Source organism: Myotis myotis, unplaced genomic scaffold (genome assembly GCF_014108235.1).
Source record: "Myotis myotis isolate mMyoMyo1 unplaced genomic scaffold, mMyoMyo1.p scaffold_m19_p_3, whole genome shotgun sequence".
Classification (NCBI taxonomy): domain Eukaryota; kingdom Metazoa; phylum Chordata; class Mammalia; order Chiroptera; family Vespertilionidae; genus Myotis; species Myotis myotis.
The window spans coordinates 207451420-207469251 of NW_023416335.1; the positions used below are offsets into that span (position 1 = coordinate 207451420).

At 43.3% G+C, this 17832-nt stretch overlaps 1 protein-coding gene across 2 annotated transcripts in view; it reads right to left on the minus strand.

The window, feature by feature from the left end:
• Positions 1-16570, minus strand: part of DDX17 (DEAD-box helicase 17) — a 19839-nt gene extending 3269 nt beyond the window's left edge. Inside the window, exons 1-12 of one of the 2 annotated variants that reach the window (XM_036296544.1) lie at positions 16191-16570; positions 12465-12615; positions 10983-11082; positions 9629-9762; positions 9266-9331; positions 7598-7739; positions 6861-7021; positions 6601-6773; positions 6165-6275; positions 5846-5907; positions 4817-4876; positions 657-893 (exon numbers count right to left, since the gene is read on the minus strand). In XM_036296544.1, the coding sequence (XP_036152437.1) occupies positions 657-893; positions 4817-4876; positions 5846-5907; positions 6165-6275; positions 6601-6773; positions 6861-7021; positions 7598-7739; positions 9266-9331; positions 9629-9762; positions 10983-11082; positions 12465-12615; positions 16191-16240 (1447 nt within the window). In that variant the 5' untranslated portion in view covers positions 16241-16570. Of the gene's footprint in view, positions 1-650; positions 894-4816; positions 4877-5845; positions 5908-6164; positions 6276-6600; positions 6774-6860; positions 7022-7597; positions 7740-9265; positions 9332-9628; positions 9763-10982; positions 11083-12464; positions 12616-16190 lie in introns of both variants that reach the window. The other variant, XM_036296543.1, reaches the window with a different exon arrangement.
• Positions 16571-17832: the final 1262 nt, after the last annotated feature.

A 17832-nucleotide genomic window follows, 5' to 3' on the forward strand; every position in this document is an offset into this window, starting at 1 on the left:
AAGAACAATGGCAAAGAGGTATGTGACTTACCATAGGATTAAAAAAAAGACAAGCAGCTAAGCTCATACCACCATGAAAGAAGGGACCCTCTACTAGTGCATAGTGGTTCCCAGTATTGCTTTATGGCCTAACTGCATCAGAAGCGCCTCACAAGCTTTAGGAAAGATGCTCAGGTTCCTAGCTCAATTCTAAAGCTCAAAAACCTGTATACATAAACCTCTCAGGTAATCCCAATGTAGAACTTAAATATGCATGCAATAAACTGGGGGGAAAATACCAAAATGGTAGTCAGGAGGTGTAGATTCTAGTATATTTTGCAACTAATTTTTAGATCCAATAACTTTGCCTGCTCTACCACCACACAATGGTGTAAAATTAGGTGTTAAAGTAGCCATAATTCAGCTTAATTTTGAACATACACCAGGTACTTAAAAATACAAAGGTCAATTTTATATTATCTACAGAAGTAATATGCTGGAAATGTAGGACCATCACACTGTCTTACTCAGAAGAGATTATAAAAACTATTAAGCACTGTCCTTTGTTATTGAGCACCATACTTAACTAAAGCCTTCACAGAATTAAAAAAGCAAAGCACAATGAATACAAAAAGATACCTTGGCAGTACCTGGAAAACTCCAGGACTTACCCTTACCCCCTCCTCCGCCGCCTCCTCTGTGGTCCACCAGCTGCATCAGTTTGGGATTGATAGCCTGATTAGCTTCTTCCAGCACTTTGATCAGCTCTCTGGCCTGCTTGAGGTTTCCCGGGGTGAAGAAGGTATAGGCAGTGCCCTTGTTGGTGCTGCGGGCTGTTCGGCCAATGCGGTGCACATAATCCTCGGAGCTGTTTGGATAGTCATAGTTGATCACAAACTTGACATCTTCCACATCTTCAAAGCCAGCGGTGAGTCAGTGTGCAGGTGGACGTGGCAGGGAAAGAGAAGGTAAAGGACATGCCAACAACAGGTGGAAAGCACAATGCAGATGACAGCAAGAGGAGAGAAGATTAAGTTAGTAACCACTCTGAACAGGAACAAAAAAAGACTCATCCCAACAGAGTAAAAGAGGATTAATGATTCTTGGGACATGCACAGGAAATGGCATCTTTATCAGCTGTAAAATCCTAAGGGAATCCCATCCAACCATCCAAACTCCTGCCTCTTCTGTCTGTATTTTAACCAATATAGTGACAGAAGTCACACCAAATTCCAGCTCTGTATTTTTCAAAACTGGAATGAAGAAAGTGGTACCACCATTAAGTTAAAAGGCCAAATCACTTCTACTCTGTTGGGAGAAGCCTGTCAAAATCTACAAAAAATATAACAAACTTACCTTTAAACCAGTCACAGAGCACAATGAAAAAACAAAACAAACAAACAAAAAAAACAAAACAAAAAAAACTCCATATACTTTATTATATTTTAAGGAGACTTAATAAAAGTATTTTAAAATCTTTTGCTCTTATATTTTAAAAAACCAACCAGAGCCCAAGTATACATCTAGTTTCCTTTGCAGAAACATCCAAATTATCTTTCCCTTTCAATTACAAGAGCACATTACACTAAAATTTCACTGTACTACCAAGCCCAGCTCTGCCAAATGAAGGTATTTTTGCTCAACTCAAGGTTATTTTAACTCAATACTTGCTTCAATTTATCAAAGATTGTCTATGTAACCTGGGAAATTAAATAGCCAGAGTGTGGGAAAAACCATGAAACCTTGAGACACAAGTTTAATGTTCTGTCCACTGCTGGGAATTGAGTTGAATAACCTCCTAATGCTTAAAGTATGTAAATGTTAGTGTAATGCTTTCAGCTAAATGTACCTTTTTTTTTTTTACCTACTTAAACAAAAACAAATTTAAGAATATAACAAAGAATCCTAATGTCTTGTGGAAAAAATCTGCATTTTACAAAGAATATTCAGAAAATATCCTAGATAAAACACAGATTTTTGTGATATAAATAATTAAAAAACATTCTCTGTTTGTTACCAGACCGATGCACACTCCCTCCTCCTTTGGGAAACCGCTGCAGCCGATCCCGTCTCTTTGCCTTTTATTTTTGGCGGCCTCCTTTCGAAAACTCCGCCTTCTGACACGGGACCACTGGAGCGCGGGGAGCATGCATCAAGGGTCCGTGGCAGTGAGAAGTCCCCACACACGCTCGCTCTGTGAACTGGCTTAGATGCTTCTCTGTAGCCCCATTTGGTTGCCAAGCGCCGGAGAACCTGGGTTCGGGTAAAAATTTCAGGTCCTCCAACGCCTCCCCCAAGGATAATTGGGGTGATTGTAGAAAAAAATAATTAATAAAAAAATGTAAGTTACATCCAAAGGGTCAGACTGCATCTATTGCCCAGACTGGATTAATTTCAGGGGGAAGGGGTAAAGATTAAAAAAAAAAAAATCAGCTATTGTTAAAGGGCCTGCGAAGAAAGGGGCATTATGTCTGTTTCTTATTACAATAAAGGCTCCTCAGTCTTTACTGACCCCTAAAGTCCTGAAATCACACCAGAAAGACGAGAAGGCAGTCATCACAGGGGGCAGCGTGAGTCTCCGGCTAGGGTCGTTGATGCAATAAAGGGAAAAACAAAAATTTACAGGGCCAGGACGGATGTGAGGTGGGGATGGGAAATTAGCTCCATGATCACATCTTCAGAGATAGGATAATGCTCCTTAGTCAATCCCATCGTGTCTGACCATGGCAGCAGAGCAAGCTGAGCTACTGCACGGGATGTCCAGACGTGTGCTTTCCTAGCAGAAAGCACTGGGGACTGAAGTCAACGGTTCAGATACTAATGCTTGGGAGTATTTCTGGAGGGGCTCAATAGGGGGCGGACATGGTGCCAGTTCTTCATACTAGAAAGGTGTCCTGTATGTGCACAGAGCTGGCTGAGGACACGTAAGGGCAAGCGCAGACTTTGGTTTTCTCCAGTCAAGCCTGCCCTGATGTTATTTGTGCACGGCCACAATATTATCTTGCTGCCTTTAGAGAAGATGCTGTAGCAGGGTGAGAAATTGAAAAGTTAATGTTTGGCCAACTGCCTAGGGTAACAGCTTTTTGTTTGACAAGCCCTATAACATGGCCTGAATCTCCAATCACTAATTGGGTGGGGCAGACTAGCCAATAGGCTCATCTAGAGCTGCTTCGGGCCAATGTAGATTTGCCTCAGCCATGTACTGAGTGATCTGCAGCTGATATCAAAGCTTCTGTTAAAAAACAAAACAAAATAAATTCAATACTTTTAGCTTAACAGCATGTAGTTTAAACAAAAAATGGAAAAATCAAAAATATCTAAGTGGGAAGGGAGCAATAAATAGTGATTTCCTGAGGATATCATAACATTATGGGAATCAAAGAACTTACCTGAAGGGAACATTTAAGAGGCCATCGCTAGACAGGAAGTGAAAAAAGGCCTGGTGACTCAGCTGAAAAGCGCGCCCCTGTCTATGAGGTAGAAGCCTTCACTTTCCAGGATCTTGTAGGACCTTGGTCAGCATTCTGCCATTTTGGTGGGTTTTCCCTCCTTTTGATTTTTACAAGGCAGCAAACAAAGGGGCCCAAAACAAGCACTGATGTTGAGTAACAAGAAACAGACTCGGGTATCTTCCCTCTCCCCGCACTTGGATGAGTGGGGGTGGGATGAAGAGTCTTAAGTTATTCTAATGGCAGCCAATTGATTTGGTTTAGAAATGCAGGGGGACAGGGAACCAGTATTTTTAAATGTCTAGGCAAGATGCACAAAGAAGCTACCAGCACATAGCAAGCCTGTTTAAAAACCACCATCCCTGAAAGCTTTCCTGGAACTGCTTTCAGGCCTCAGCCTCTTCTCCCAACAGGCCCAGTTCTGAGCGCACAGATCCAGGCATGGCCTCAGAGGGCAGAGGCAGGTTCAGTCATGGCTGCAGGTCACCACCTCTGAAGGAGGGAATGATGAGTGCAATGTATAGTCTTCATTACTTTTGTATTCCAGTTAACTGAACAGCTGTTCCCTTTGCTAAATATTATGAGGGAATATGGTACTTCTCACCTTACTGGGCAAGAAATTAGGTACCAACCAATAATTTAAAAGTTATCTTTGTGACAGAAATAATACCTTTTTTAATGTAAGAGTTTTGAGTTACCCCTGTTTAAGCTCAGAATAGGCTAAAATACAAAATATCTCTGATCTTAAATCATAACAAGTCACAAACTCCAGGGAAAAAAGCCTCAAATTAAGTTTTTAAATTGGAAGACGGCATGTCAATGATATAAGTATGGGTAGGAGGGGATGAATGAAATAGTTCCCATAATAATTTTACTTCAGGAAATAAAGTTGGGCAACGGAAATTTAATTGCAGAATGGTATCATGTTTACAGACTTATTAAATCCCAAGAATATAGTGTGTTAGCATTCGTGGGATTGGACCTCTCTCTATACACAGCACAGACTGGTATGAGGAAAAGAGGAAATGGAAAACCAGTTCCTAACCGCTAGGTGCCATCGGGCTCCTCCCACCCAGACAACAGAAGCTGAACTGTTAACTGAACGTCTCAGCTCCCACTAACTGTATGAACAGTCATGCCTGGGCCTTGCTGCAGCCCAGAGCCTGTTTGTCAGGAGCAGGAAGAGACTTGGAAAATAAAAACCAAAAACAAAAATGCCAAGGTTAAAAAAAACTGGGGGGGTAAAATAAAATAAAAAATTAGGCTTGTGTATTCTTTTCCTTTAAATATTTATCTAAATACACATATATACAACTCTAATTTGAAATGACAAATCTTTAAACCAAAAGATACATATACCATTGATAGAGACACCTATCTATACAAACCTAGCCCACGGGAGGCTACATCTGTGGCGATGAGGATAGGAGCCTTCCCAGAACGGAACTCTGCAAAACAAAAATGATACCGTGAAAACCAAGCTGCACACTCAAGACAATTTCAAGTGATGGTGTCAGACCATGCCTAGGTCTTTTACATTGAAGGGAAATAGTAATTCTTTTGAAAATCTTTATTACATTCCCTTTTAGCAGAGGAGCCAGAACAGTAATAGACTAAGTTACCTCTAATAAGGGACACACACACACGCCGTTAGAAGCTTGGAGCTTTCAGGCCCACCCCCTCATGCTTGGAGAAGGGAAAAGGGGCTGGAGATTGAGTTAATGATCAATCATGACTACACAATAAAGCCTCTGTAAAAATCTCAAAAAAATACGAGGTTTGGAAAGCTTCTGGGCTGGTGAGCATATCGATAAAGACAAGAACTTATTACATAAAGGAAGGATGGCACAGGTTGTACAAAAGTGCGAAGAGCCAGCGTCACTGACCTTAAAGGACAGCAAAGATATGCCAAAAACGCCCCCAAATCCCACTAACTAGACCAGGGGTGGGCAAACTTTTTGACTCGAGGGCCACAATGGGTTCTTAAACTGGACCGGAGGGCCGGAACAAAAGCATGGATGGAGTGTTTGTGTGAACTAATATAAATTCAAAGTAAACATCATTACATAAAAGGGTACGGTCTTTTTTTTTTTTAGTTTTATTCATTTCAAACGGGCCGGATTCGGCCCGCGGGCCACAGTTTGCCCACGGCTGGACTAGAGCAATGCCAGGCAAACTCCAGCCTGCAGGTCAAATGGCACAATGCCTATTCTTGCAAATAAAGACTTGTTGGAACACAGCAAGGCTGTTTCTTCCATATTGTGTCTGACCATTTTTGTGCTACAAGAGCAGAACTAACAGGCGTGACACAAACCATCATACAGCCTGCAAAGCCTAAAATATTTGCTGTCTGGTCCTTTTACAGAAAGTGTGTCAGTCCCTGAAATAGAGTATGAACGATGCTGCTTTGAACTCACCATTAAGTACCCAATCTCTTTCTGGTTGACTCTTGTCTCCATGGATACACATAGCTGGCCAACTGTAAGAAGAAAAGTGACCAATATTTTAGAAATCTTTTTTTAAAACGCAGGAAAACTAAGCTTTAAAAAAAAAAGTGCAACCATATGGAATGAAGGTTTATTATAGACTACATAAGTAGAAGACTATGTCCACTTAAAGAGCAAAGGCATTATTAGGCATTATTAAACTATTATACAACATTCACAATACCAATCGAGAAATTCCTACTGAACTATAAAACCCAAAACGAATCAATTACTTCGGTGCTGCACTCACCCATCTCTGCGCATCCTTCGAGTGAGGTCATCACAGCGTCTCTTTGTCTCTACAAATATTATTGTCTTATTTTCCTTTTCAGCCATTATTTCCTCCATGAGTTGGATCAACCTGAAAACAAGACCAGCAACAGTGCAGCCATTCAGAGACCTCCCTACACATTACGCAGAAGCTATGTCTGCAACATCAACCCCCTACAGCACTTTCTCTTCACATTACTTTCTATACAGCTGATAATTATCAGAGCTGGGATTTAAATCCAAGGATCCAGAATCCTTTGCCTTTAACCACAACGAATGACATAAAGGATAGATTGTTGGAAAGTTAGCAATGTTTTAAGTGTTTTCAGACCTCAAAAAAAAGTTTCTCCAATGCTTTGATTTTGGAGGATTATTAAGGAAAGGTTGATCAGAATATGGAAACAGTGCACTCATACTTGTGGTCTTTTTCACTTTCCATGCAGACATCCACGATCTGGAGGATGTTGTGGTTGGCACTCAGCTCCAGGTTGCCCACGTTGATCTGGGTGTAATCGCGAAGGAAGTCCTCCGCAAGCTGTCGCACTTCCTTTGGCCAGGTCGCACTCCACATCAATGTCTGCCTATCAGGCTGTAAAGAAAGGAAAGGCTTTCTTTTAGGCTAAGGAACTGCGACAGGCAAAGGGTATAAATAGAGCGTATTACCAGCTTTACACACCCTGATTTGGTCAACAATTTTACGGATCTGGGGTTCAAAACCCATATCAAGCATTCTGTCAGCCTCATCCAGTACAAGGTAAGTACATCGGCGAAGATTTGTCTTTCCTGACTCCAGGAAATCTATCAGGCGTCCAGGAGTAGCTATACAGATCTCAACACCTGTAAAACAAAACCGAAGATCTAGCAACTAATCTTCTTTATTTTTTATAGCCTCACCCATGGGTATGTTTATGTATTTTAAATTGATTTTTAGAGAGAGGGGGTAGGGAAGAAAGAAAAACATCAATGTGACAAACAGCGATCGGTTGCCTCCAATTCACGCCCCGGCTGGGGATCGAACCTGCAACCTTTTGGAGTACAGGACAATGCTCCAACCAGCGGAGCCATCGGGCCAGGGCAATTAAGAATCTTTACACACTGTCCAAGCCTTGGCAAACTAATAAGCACCATCTCTGGTGGTGGTACTCCATGCTGCAGAGAACTAGCTAGCTACATTTTAACTTACTACCTGGAAAAGCACGTTGTAAGAATTTAGGCATAATCATCAAATCTTCACAAAGTATACGTAAGTCTCTAGCCATGTTGAACTTTCCCAAAGTAGTATTTTAACCATACCTAAAAAATTTAAGCTACTGAAATTTTTCCACAAAAACCCTCTATTTTAGTCTTAAATTTCATTCATAGAAATTGACAAAATGAGAAATTAATTCGTATATGCTAATTTTAAAAAATTACCTCGTTCCAAGTCTCGAATCTGGGGACCTTTAGGAGCACCTCCATAAATGCAAGTACTCTTCAATTTTGAACATTTGCCATAGTCATCAGCCACCTGCTGTACCTGCTGGGCAAGCTCTCTTGTAGGAGCCAGAACTAGACACTGAAACAAACAAAATACTTGAAATACATATCCCAAGTTTTTTTAAAAGTACAAAAGGCTATCTATCTAATTCTTTTTCTCCTGTCTAATTTGGTACTTCAAAGTATGCAATGGGGTGGGAGGATAGTTTACTTTTGACATATGGTTCATTACTGTTTATAGATGCTATTTAAGTGGATTTACAGATTATATTACCTAGTTTTAACTAAAGAACTTCCACAAAATGAACAAATGGCTTTAAAAAGATACCTTTGATTAAGTATTAGCGAAAAATAGATGAGCCCTGGCCGGCACGGCCCAGTGATGAGAGCATCAGCCTGCTCACCAAAGGGTAAAGGGTCGTGGGTTTGATCCCCAGCCCGATCAGGGCACCTGTGGGAGGCAACCAATCGACGTGTCTCTCCACATCAATGTGTTTCTCCCATCCCACCCCCCGCCACGTCCAACTCTCTAAAATAGCAATGGAAAAAATATCCTCGGGTTAGAAATGTAAGAAAATAGAGCTGACCCTTTTCTGACTTCTAGTTTAAGCTCTCAGCCAGGCACCTTAGGCAAAAACAATGACTTATACACAATCTGATAAAGTAGTTGGCCAAAATGATACAAAATTAAGACACTCTGAAACAGGTATCATATACACTGTTAACAATGAATCTTGCTCTTTACTGATCCATCAGATACTAGCTAATGATAATAAAGCTAACTCAGCCACATGGAATACATTACATATTACATAATGCAAAGTAATGTGTTCTTTTTGTGATATTAAGACATACTGCAATAACGTACATATTAATATATCAAGTATGAGCTCCATTAAAAAAAAAAAAGCACAGCCCTGGACACTGTGGATCAGTTGGTTGGGCGTCACCAAAAGGTCCCAGTCCAGACACATGCCTGGGTTTTGGCCCCAATTCCCAGTAGAGGGTGTACAGGAGGCAGTCCATCTATGGTTCTCTCCCTTTCCCTTTCTCTCTCTCAAAATCGATAAAAACATTTTAGAAAACAAAACAAAAACAACAGATACAAACGTATTCAAAATGTTTAAACACCACTACTTGAACTTATAGGAAACAGCCGGAGTGAAAAGAATCGAAACAGAAAACCATGCTGCCCTATAAACACTAACAAACGTGTTACTTAGCCACAAAGAATATACATCCCAAACCTGACTTAAATCCAGAGCAGGGACCTCATTTCACTCCTCTTTTGTATCCCCCAGAGAATCACTGAGCAATTAAGAACTGCACTTGAACTAATGCCTATATATGAAGGTAGTATGCACAGTGCTTAGGAGTAATATTGATTCAAATTTAAGCTCAATTATTTATAGCTGTATGACCTTGTACAGGTCATTTAATTGCACTCTCTAAAATTTATCAGTAAGATGGGGATAATATCACTTCCAGATATGGAGGGTAGAGATGAGAATGAAATCTGAAAAAGTATGCAAAGCACAGTGCCTAAACACAATAATCTTTAAATTAGTTATTCTTAGAATTATAAGCAAACTGAAACACACTTACGATTGGACCATCTCCCCTTTCCAAGTATGGCTGATGGTTAATATGAACAATTGCAGGCAGCAAATACTGAGGGGGAAAAAGAATAAGTCTTGTAAGAAAACTGAGCCATCATCTTAACAGTTCTAAATTATCACAGTAATTGACAATGTCCAACTAGAAAAATGAAAACAGTGCAACTGCTGACCAATATGTGCAATGCAAATTTAAACACAAAATGCTTCCATCTCATATAGCTAATAAAGCTAAAATATTACTACCTACACAATATAAATTAAAATCTTATAAAGAACTGAGAAATATATATATTTAGAATAGCAAAGTAAGTCACCACAATGTTAAAAATCTTCCCATGCCGGTACGTACCGCTAATGTCTTCCCAGAGCCAGTCTGAGCAATGCCCACCATATCCCGGCCACTAAGAGCCAATGGAAATCCCTGGCACTGAATCGGAGTTGGTTCTGTGAAATGCTGATCCATCAATACATCCATTACATATTCTGTAAGAGGATAAATATTAATGCTTTTAGTAAAACTAAACACACAGCCAAAAGAATTCTTTTTAAAAAATATTTTTATTGATTTCAGAGAGGAAGGGAAAGGGAGAGAGAGAAACATCAATGATGAGAGGGAATCATTGACTGACTGCCTCCTGCACACCCTCTACTGGGGGATCGAGCCAGCAACCCGGGCATGTGCCCTTGACTAGAATTGCACCCGGGACCCTTGAGGCCTCAGGCTGAGGCTCTATCCACTGAGCCAAACCAGCCAAGGCCAAAAAAATCCTAAAGCACTGTTTTTGGCAAATTTACCAGCTTTACCTCTCTCCATGAGAGGTGTTTTTTTCTTTAGTTACTAAATCCCTGATTTGCTAACCACTACCTTTCAGAGAGCTGCTGCCAGAGCCATTTACCTTTCCCTTCAAAAACTTGAAAACCACTGCCCTCAAGTATCTTAACAAGGCACTGGCACATGGTAATCACTTATTGTTCCCCAAATTCAAATTCTATCCGGCTAGAAAGCAATTCCATTCTGCTGGTTTTTTAAACAGGTAGAGGCAAAACCCCTAGGGCAGCGATTTTCAACCAGTGTCCGCAAGCATTTTTAAAACCTGCAACACCTGACTATCCAGTCAGGGAGACGGACCTCTTTTCCTTAGATAGTCAAACAGAAAAATGACAACAGCCAGCCAGTGTGAATGAGTAAAATTCACACTTTTTCCGTCAGCTTGGCAGAAAATGTATGTATTTTTGGTGGCCACAGGATTTTAATAGTTAGTGTATGTGTGCCAAGGCTGAAAATCACTGCCCTGGGGGAAGAGGAAACTCTAGTTCTAAATCAGAAAATAGATGAGCATTAAAAAAAATCCCTCCTATGTAACAATATATTATTTAATTCTGGCCTTGAGATTTTAAAAAGTAAAAAAAAATTACCATTACTTTAAAAACATTTTTTAATTGATTTCAGAGAAGGAAGAGGGAGACAGAAACATTAATGATGAGAATCATTGATCGGCTGCCTTCTGCACGCCCTGCACTAGTTCACAGGTTGATGCTCAACTACTGAGCCATGCCGCCAGGCCATAATTACTTTGGTGAAAAGTATTCTACTTGGGTTTTCAACAAAGTGACGAGTATGGTTCAAAACCTTTAAACAATCTATTACCCATGTTTACCATTCAACCCAAATTAACAATGAAGATCCTGGTGAGAATACTTACGTGGGAAGTTAGCATGATGGAAGGCAAAAACAGGTTTAGGACAAACATCTCCCCCTCTCACTGTAATCTCCTTCTTACGGCGTAGTTCATCAACCTCATACTATGGAAGACCATGAAGAAAGACAAATTAATAAACAAGTTATTTTAAACATGCAAAAAACCTTACATAGCAATCTAGTTGAACAATTATCATCCAATTTGAAATCAAAATGAAAAACGATTGAGGAGTCACCCAACTTTGTGAGTCAATAAAGTCAGTGATAAGAGTTCCGTTTTCCACACGAGAAAACAGATACTCAGAAATGTTAAGTAGCTTGCCCAAAATCAGAACTAGGAAGAGGGAGAAAATGTAATCCTATCCTATATAATAAAAGCCTAATATGCTAAGGGTCCGACCTGTCGCTGACCACCAGGGGGCAGGCACTCCAACTGGTAGGTTATCTTGCTGCTGGGATCCAGCCTATCGGGGCTGGGCGACACAGGCCAGACATACCCTGGAGCCCTCCCACGGTCCCTCAGCCTGGCCTCGCCTGAACCCTCTCAAAATCTGGGACCCTTTGGGAGATGTTGAAAAGCCAGTTTCGGCCCAATCCCCGCAGGCCAGACCGAGGGACCCCACCGGTGCATGAATCCGAGCACTGGGCCTCTAGTAATGAGCATAAAAACCAGGAGTACACAATGCTAATATTTTAAATTTATTTAACTTACTTCATGGATGAAAAAACATGACCTCATATACAGATAAAGCCATGTATAACAAATTGGTTGAAAGCATAACCAACAAATGAGAACCAAGCAATCAATACAAAAGTACATATTTAAACTAATAAGAGTACTAGCAGTTTTTTTTTTTTTTAATATATTTTATTGATTTTTTACAGAGAGGAAGGGAGAGGGATAGAGAGTCAGAAACATCGATGAGAGAGAAACATCGATCAGCTGCCTCCTGCACATCCCCCAGTGGGGACGTGCCCGCAACCCAGGCACATGCCCTTGACCGGAATCGAACCTGGGACCCTTCAGTCCGCAGGCCGACGCTCTATCCACCGAGCCAAACCGGTTTCGGCGAGTACTAGCAGTTTTAATAAGAACTTAAGGAAGTACCACTGCACTAGAATAAAACATATAACAGCAGCCAGAACCGGTTTGGCTCAGTGGATAGAGCGTCGGCCTGCGGACTAAAAGGTCCCAGGTTCGATTCTGGTCAAGGGCATGTACCTTGGTTGCGGGCACATCCCCAGTAGGGAGTGTGCAGGAGGCAGCTGATCGATGTTTCTCTCTCATTGATGTTTCTAACTCTCTATCTCTCTCCCTTCCTCTCTGTAAAAAATCAATAAAAATATATTTAAAAAAAACAAAACACAAAACATATAACAGCAATAGCAATGTACGTATAAATTCTGGCTACTATGTCTACTTAGTTCATTATTGTGTATAAAAAAGGTAAATAAATAAATATACCCCACCCCCTCCAGAACTCACTGGAGTCAGCCTTGCCACTTCCGGATGTTCCACATAAAAGTTCTTCTCAAACTTGGGGAGCTCACTCAAATCCCACTTCTTTTTACGTAAACGCTCCCCAGGATTACCAAATTTCTTTGGGGGAAGGCCACCACCACCTCTTGCTCCAAATCTGGAAATAGCAAAAACTTTAGCTGTTAGTATTTTAAAAGAAATATACCTTAGGTGCCATAAAAGATGCAAAAGATAGGGTACAGTTATACTAGGTGAAAAATTAAAAATTATTAATATATCACGAGGATTTCAACCAGATTCTGAAATTCAAAAGAGTCTGAATTTTAATTCTGCCAATTACAAGGTGATTTTGAGCAAATTATTTAACTTCTGTCCCTCGGTTTCTTATGCAAAGTAGAAATACCACTTATTTCAGAAGTTGCTGTAAAGACTAAATGAGCAGGTATAAAGTGCTTAAAACAGTATCTTGTACAGTAAGCACTTAGCACAAGTTAGCATTCAATCAATACTTCCTGGGTATCCCTATATCACAGGTACTGTTTGAAGAGGTCAAGTTATTAAAGTGAATAAAACAAGTCTCTACTCTTTTTGTAATTAATATTCAGACAAGTAGGTAAGGGAAAACATTAGTTTAAGCTTAAGTTAAGGTTAAGACTGTGACAGGTTGTACTATTTTAAAAGGTCTTAATTTCCTGGATTTCAAGCAATTCTTGAAACTCTGGCTTAAAGACCTAGCTAGACATGTCTCTAACTACAAATAGATATAAAGATTGTTGGCAGGAAATTTTCTTGGAGCCACTGAATACCTACATTCAATAGACAGAACTCAGTCAATTGCATTTATACTACTGCTCGGCTGGCAAGAGAAACCAGGAACCAAAACAGGAAAAGCATAAAGCATACAGATACATGTATCAAAGGTAAAGCATCTGTGACATTTTCAATATGCCCACAGGTCCAAAAACCATCTGGACCAGCCTCCCCCCCGCCCTACATTTGTAAATGAACCAACACAATTTTAGTAACAGAAAAGCCAAGTCTCTAAACAGTCTTGTAAAGAAAGTAAAAATAAGCAAAGACCAACTTTTAGAGATTGTCAGTATAGTTTATGTAAATTTATGTGGTTCCTAGAAGGTGCCATTTCAAAGCTGCTGCTGCATTCCAATGTGACCAAGACCTTAAATAAGGAATTAGAACAACTTTTCAACAGTAAGGTTCCTGTTAAGGTTTATAAAAAAGAACCCCTTATTTTATTAAATAAAAATGTTTTTTCCTTTCTCCTTAATGCCTTGGCTAATTATCCAAGACATACCCTCCTACACTAATGATATAATTTGAAACATGGGGTTCTTTATAAATATGCTGTCTTCTACCTTTATTTTTTTATTTTTTATTTTTTTTTAAATATATTTTATTGATTTTTTACAGAGAGGAAGGGAGAGAGATAGAGAGTTAGAAACATCGATGAGAGAGAAACATCGATCAGCTGCCTCCTGCACATCCCCCACTGAGGAAGTGCCTGCAACCCAGGTACATGCCCTTGACCGGAATCGAACCTGGGACCTTTCAGTCCGCAGGCCGACGCTCTATCCGCTGAGCCAAACCGGCTTTGGCTACCTTTATAATTAATGCTGATTTCAATATATATTCAAGAGAGCCATTTACCTTTGCAGAATTTCATAGCAAATTCATAATTTAAAGATGCATGTGTCCTAATTACCCTGGCATACCGTGCTGCTCATTAAATGCTTTATTGAGTATTAACAGTTTAATCTGGCTCTACATACCAACATGCAAAATCATGCTAGTTAAAATGAACAATGCACACTTTGGACTGTATACTGACCTCACTCATTCCCCTTTGAAAATAATAACCCATTTCAGCTCCGTAACACAGTTAAGGACAAAACAATAGCAATTTAAAACATGAAAAAAATTCATAGTGGGCAACCCACTTGGGTCCCCTCCCAGGGAGTCTGTCTCTGAAGAAACTTTGCTTTCGCTTAAACATTTTTTTCATAGTAAATGTAGGTAGGGCACATATTTTGAGTGTCACTTTGCTTGAAATGAATAATTTTTAAAGCGTTTAAAAAATGCCATCTGATACTAAAGAGTCAATATGGGATAAACTAAATATGAATCAGTAATTCACTTTTCAAATTTTATTACTAAAGCATATATATGATGCAATGAAATATTAAGTCAAACAGGTACGTTGGTAGCCTCTGTATGCCTATTTCAAATTTACAGCACCCATCATAACTACCTCCAGTGTTAAACATCCCCGTGCTTTTCATAGTCTTGCCATGTTTGTAGGAATCCTCCTATGCATTATCCTACCACATCTTGCGTTTCTACTCTTGTATTCGACTGTGAGTGCCCACAACTCATCCAGACGTTTATTTCCAATATTGTCACGAATGATGCTGGTACAAACTTGTCTGTACATGAATGCTGGACAGATGTGCAAGGATTCCTGGGCCTTAGAGCTTAGGGTAGAAAGCTTGAGAGGAATTACCGGACCACTTAACTTTCGCGGGTAATCTTCTTTTTCCTAAGGTTGTAAACTTACGAAATTCACTTCTAAACTTAGCTATACTAGGAAACACTTAGCAAAACGGCTCACGCACGTCTAGTCCTCCCAACTTCTAAGGTAAAATACTTTCCTTCCTAACAAGGCATCAATCAAAATAACCCTTTTTTTATTTTGTGAATTAAGTGATCACTGAGGTGCTTGTGACTGGCAGACCTGGTACTCGTACATCCGAACCCAAAGGACCAGTCTGGAGACAACAATGGCCCGAACACCTACTGCCGAGAGGCAATTACGAGCAGGACTCTCAACCCCAGAGGACAATGCACAGTGAGGGCGACTTTTATGACAAAAAAATAACCGGCACAAAGCAGCCTGGACCTCTCCCTTACGCATCTTTTCCGTTTCGTCGACGTTAAGATTTGCATTTCAGTGCCCGGGAGGACTTCGGTTTCAAACCTGCTAACTTCCCACCCTGCGGTCGTGGCGTTACAGCGAAAACTTTCCGGCCAGGCCGAGACAGGAAGGCTCCGGCCCAATTACAGAAAATAAAGCCCGCAACAGGCAAGGGGAAAAACCAAACAAAAAAATACCCTACAAAAACCAAACAAAAAACCCCTCCCCGCGCAAACACGCCCCTGAGATGGCAATGCCAAGGCCTTCCAATTGCAATTCCCTAAGAACGACTAATGGCGACTTTAAAGCGAGAAGACGGCCTCTGGGCTCAGGCCAGGCTTCCAGGTCCGCCGACAGCGTCTCCGGCGACAAACAGCCCGAGAGGAGCCCTCCCGTGCCGACTTCCCGGCGGAACCGGGCGCCCCGCTCTGCTCCCCACCACATCCGCGCTGCAGACGGACGGAGGCCCCGAGGGATCAAGTGGCCTGCCCAGGGGGACAGGCTCCAGGGCGGGGAAGCCAAGCCAGCCCCGGCGAGGCCCAGGCCGCCCCTCCGCCCTCGACGGCCGTCCGCAGGCAGCGGGGGGCCGCGGGGCCGCCGAGCCGCCACCCCTTCGCCGGGTCCTCAGTGACCCCGCGGCCCAGGCCCTCTCACAGGCCCGGGCACTAGGTCGCTCTTCTGCCCCGAGTGCCTCGCTGGCTTCCCGGAGTCGGGAGCGTCGCTCAAGGGCCGGGGGGGCCTCACAGGAAGCACCCACTCCACCCCCCGCTCCACAGGCCTTTCCTCCTCGCCTCCCCCCTTACCCTCCACGGTCACGGTCCCGGTCCCGGTCCCCAAAGCCGCCTCCGCGCATGGTCCCAAATGGGTAGAGGTCTGGGAGCGGGGCACGGATGGCCGCGCTCGGGAGGGCCTGCGGCTCCGGTCTGGTGACGACCGATGGCGGCGGCGCCTCCGCTGTTGGGGCGGCGGCAGGCGCGGCGCTCTCTCGCTCCGACGCGCTATCTCCCGTCGCAGACGCCACCGTCGCCGCCTCTCTCGTCGGAGACGGTAGCAAAACACAGAGAATCGGGGTGATAAAGTCAGTGGGCAGGTTTGGCTACGCTCAAACCCGGCAGGGCCGCGGTTTAGGCGTCTCCTTCCTTCCCGGCGACTGCACAAAATGGCGGCCGGCGCTGAGGCCGCTCCAGTTTAACACGACGTGCGTCGGAGGCGCTACGTAAATAGCGTGTCGGAATGGCCCCCGGGCTGCGCGCAGTACTGCGGGTATTCTTGGAAGCATTTTACGCCACTTGCGAAGAGGGGCGCGTTTTACGGTCGGTAGAAGGAAAACAAAATACGGAGCGGGCGTAGCGTTCTCGCGCCACCCGAACTGGAACGTGGGGCGGGAAGGTGGGGAGAGCCTCCGGCGCGACGTAACATTCTTCGCGTCGGGAGCCGGCCCACTGTTGCGGCGGTGCGCAGTCTGCGTAACGCATTCTCTGTGAAGAATAGAGGGTTTTGCCGGGTTCCACCGCGGGGCTTTGGCCGGGCTCGCTTTTGCAAATGCTTTTGCAAAGAGAATACCAGTCCCCCGTGTTGCAGTCGCCAAGGTTCAGGGTCTGCAAGTGCCAGAAGCCCTGGAGGGGCTGAAGGGTCCCTGGCTGGCTCTCGGGCCCCGCAGCCCTCCGCCTGCGGACACTGGCCGCCTGCCCCGCCGCCATTTCCTTTCGGCTGCTTTTCGCGGCGCTGTCGCCGGCAGCCATGACGGGCGCGCCGTTCTTTTCGGAGGTGGACGGGCGGGCGGGCGGCGAAGTCCGGCTGGGTGAAAGCCCTCTGCTCCACCCGGTCACGCTAACGAGCCTGTTCTCAGCAGAACGTGTACACGGCCCGGGCTGAGCACAGCGGACTCACAAAGAGCCAAGGTCGGGGGAGTCCCCTAAGGCAGCCGCTGGGGTCCCCGATCCCCTCAAATGGCGCCGCCTCGGAGGCCCCTCCGCCGCCTGTAAACCGAAGCCGGGCGCTGCTCCCGCGGCCCTTCCCAGGCCCTTAGCGCTCTCCCAAGAGGAAGGGTTTAAAAGGGGTCTTCAGACAGACAAGGTGAAGGGATAAGTCATGTTTTTATTTTATTTTTTAAAACATATTTTTATTGATTTCAGAAAGGAAGGGAGAGAGAGAGAAGCATCAATGATGAGATTCACCCATCAGCTGCCTCCCGCACGCCCTCCACGGGATGGAGCCCTAACCCGGGCGAGTGCCCTGACTGGGAGTTGAACCCTGACCTCCGAGTTCATAGGTCATTGCTCATCACTGCGCCACGCCAGCCAGGTGATGTCATGTTTTAACCAGCCTGTGCCGCGCTCTCCCTTCCAAGCTGGCTCCCTTCTCCCTCAGACGGCACTTTAAGGCCTCACTGGTCAGGTACAGCCACAGGTTGTCCAGCTCTTCTTTCTATAGTTTGTAGTCGGG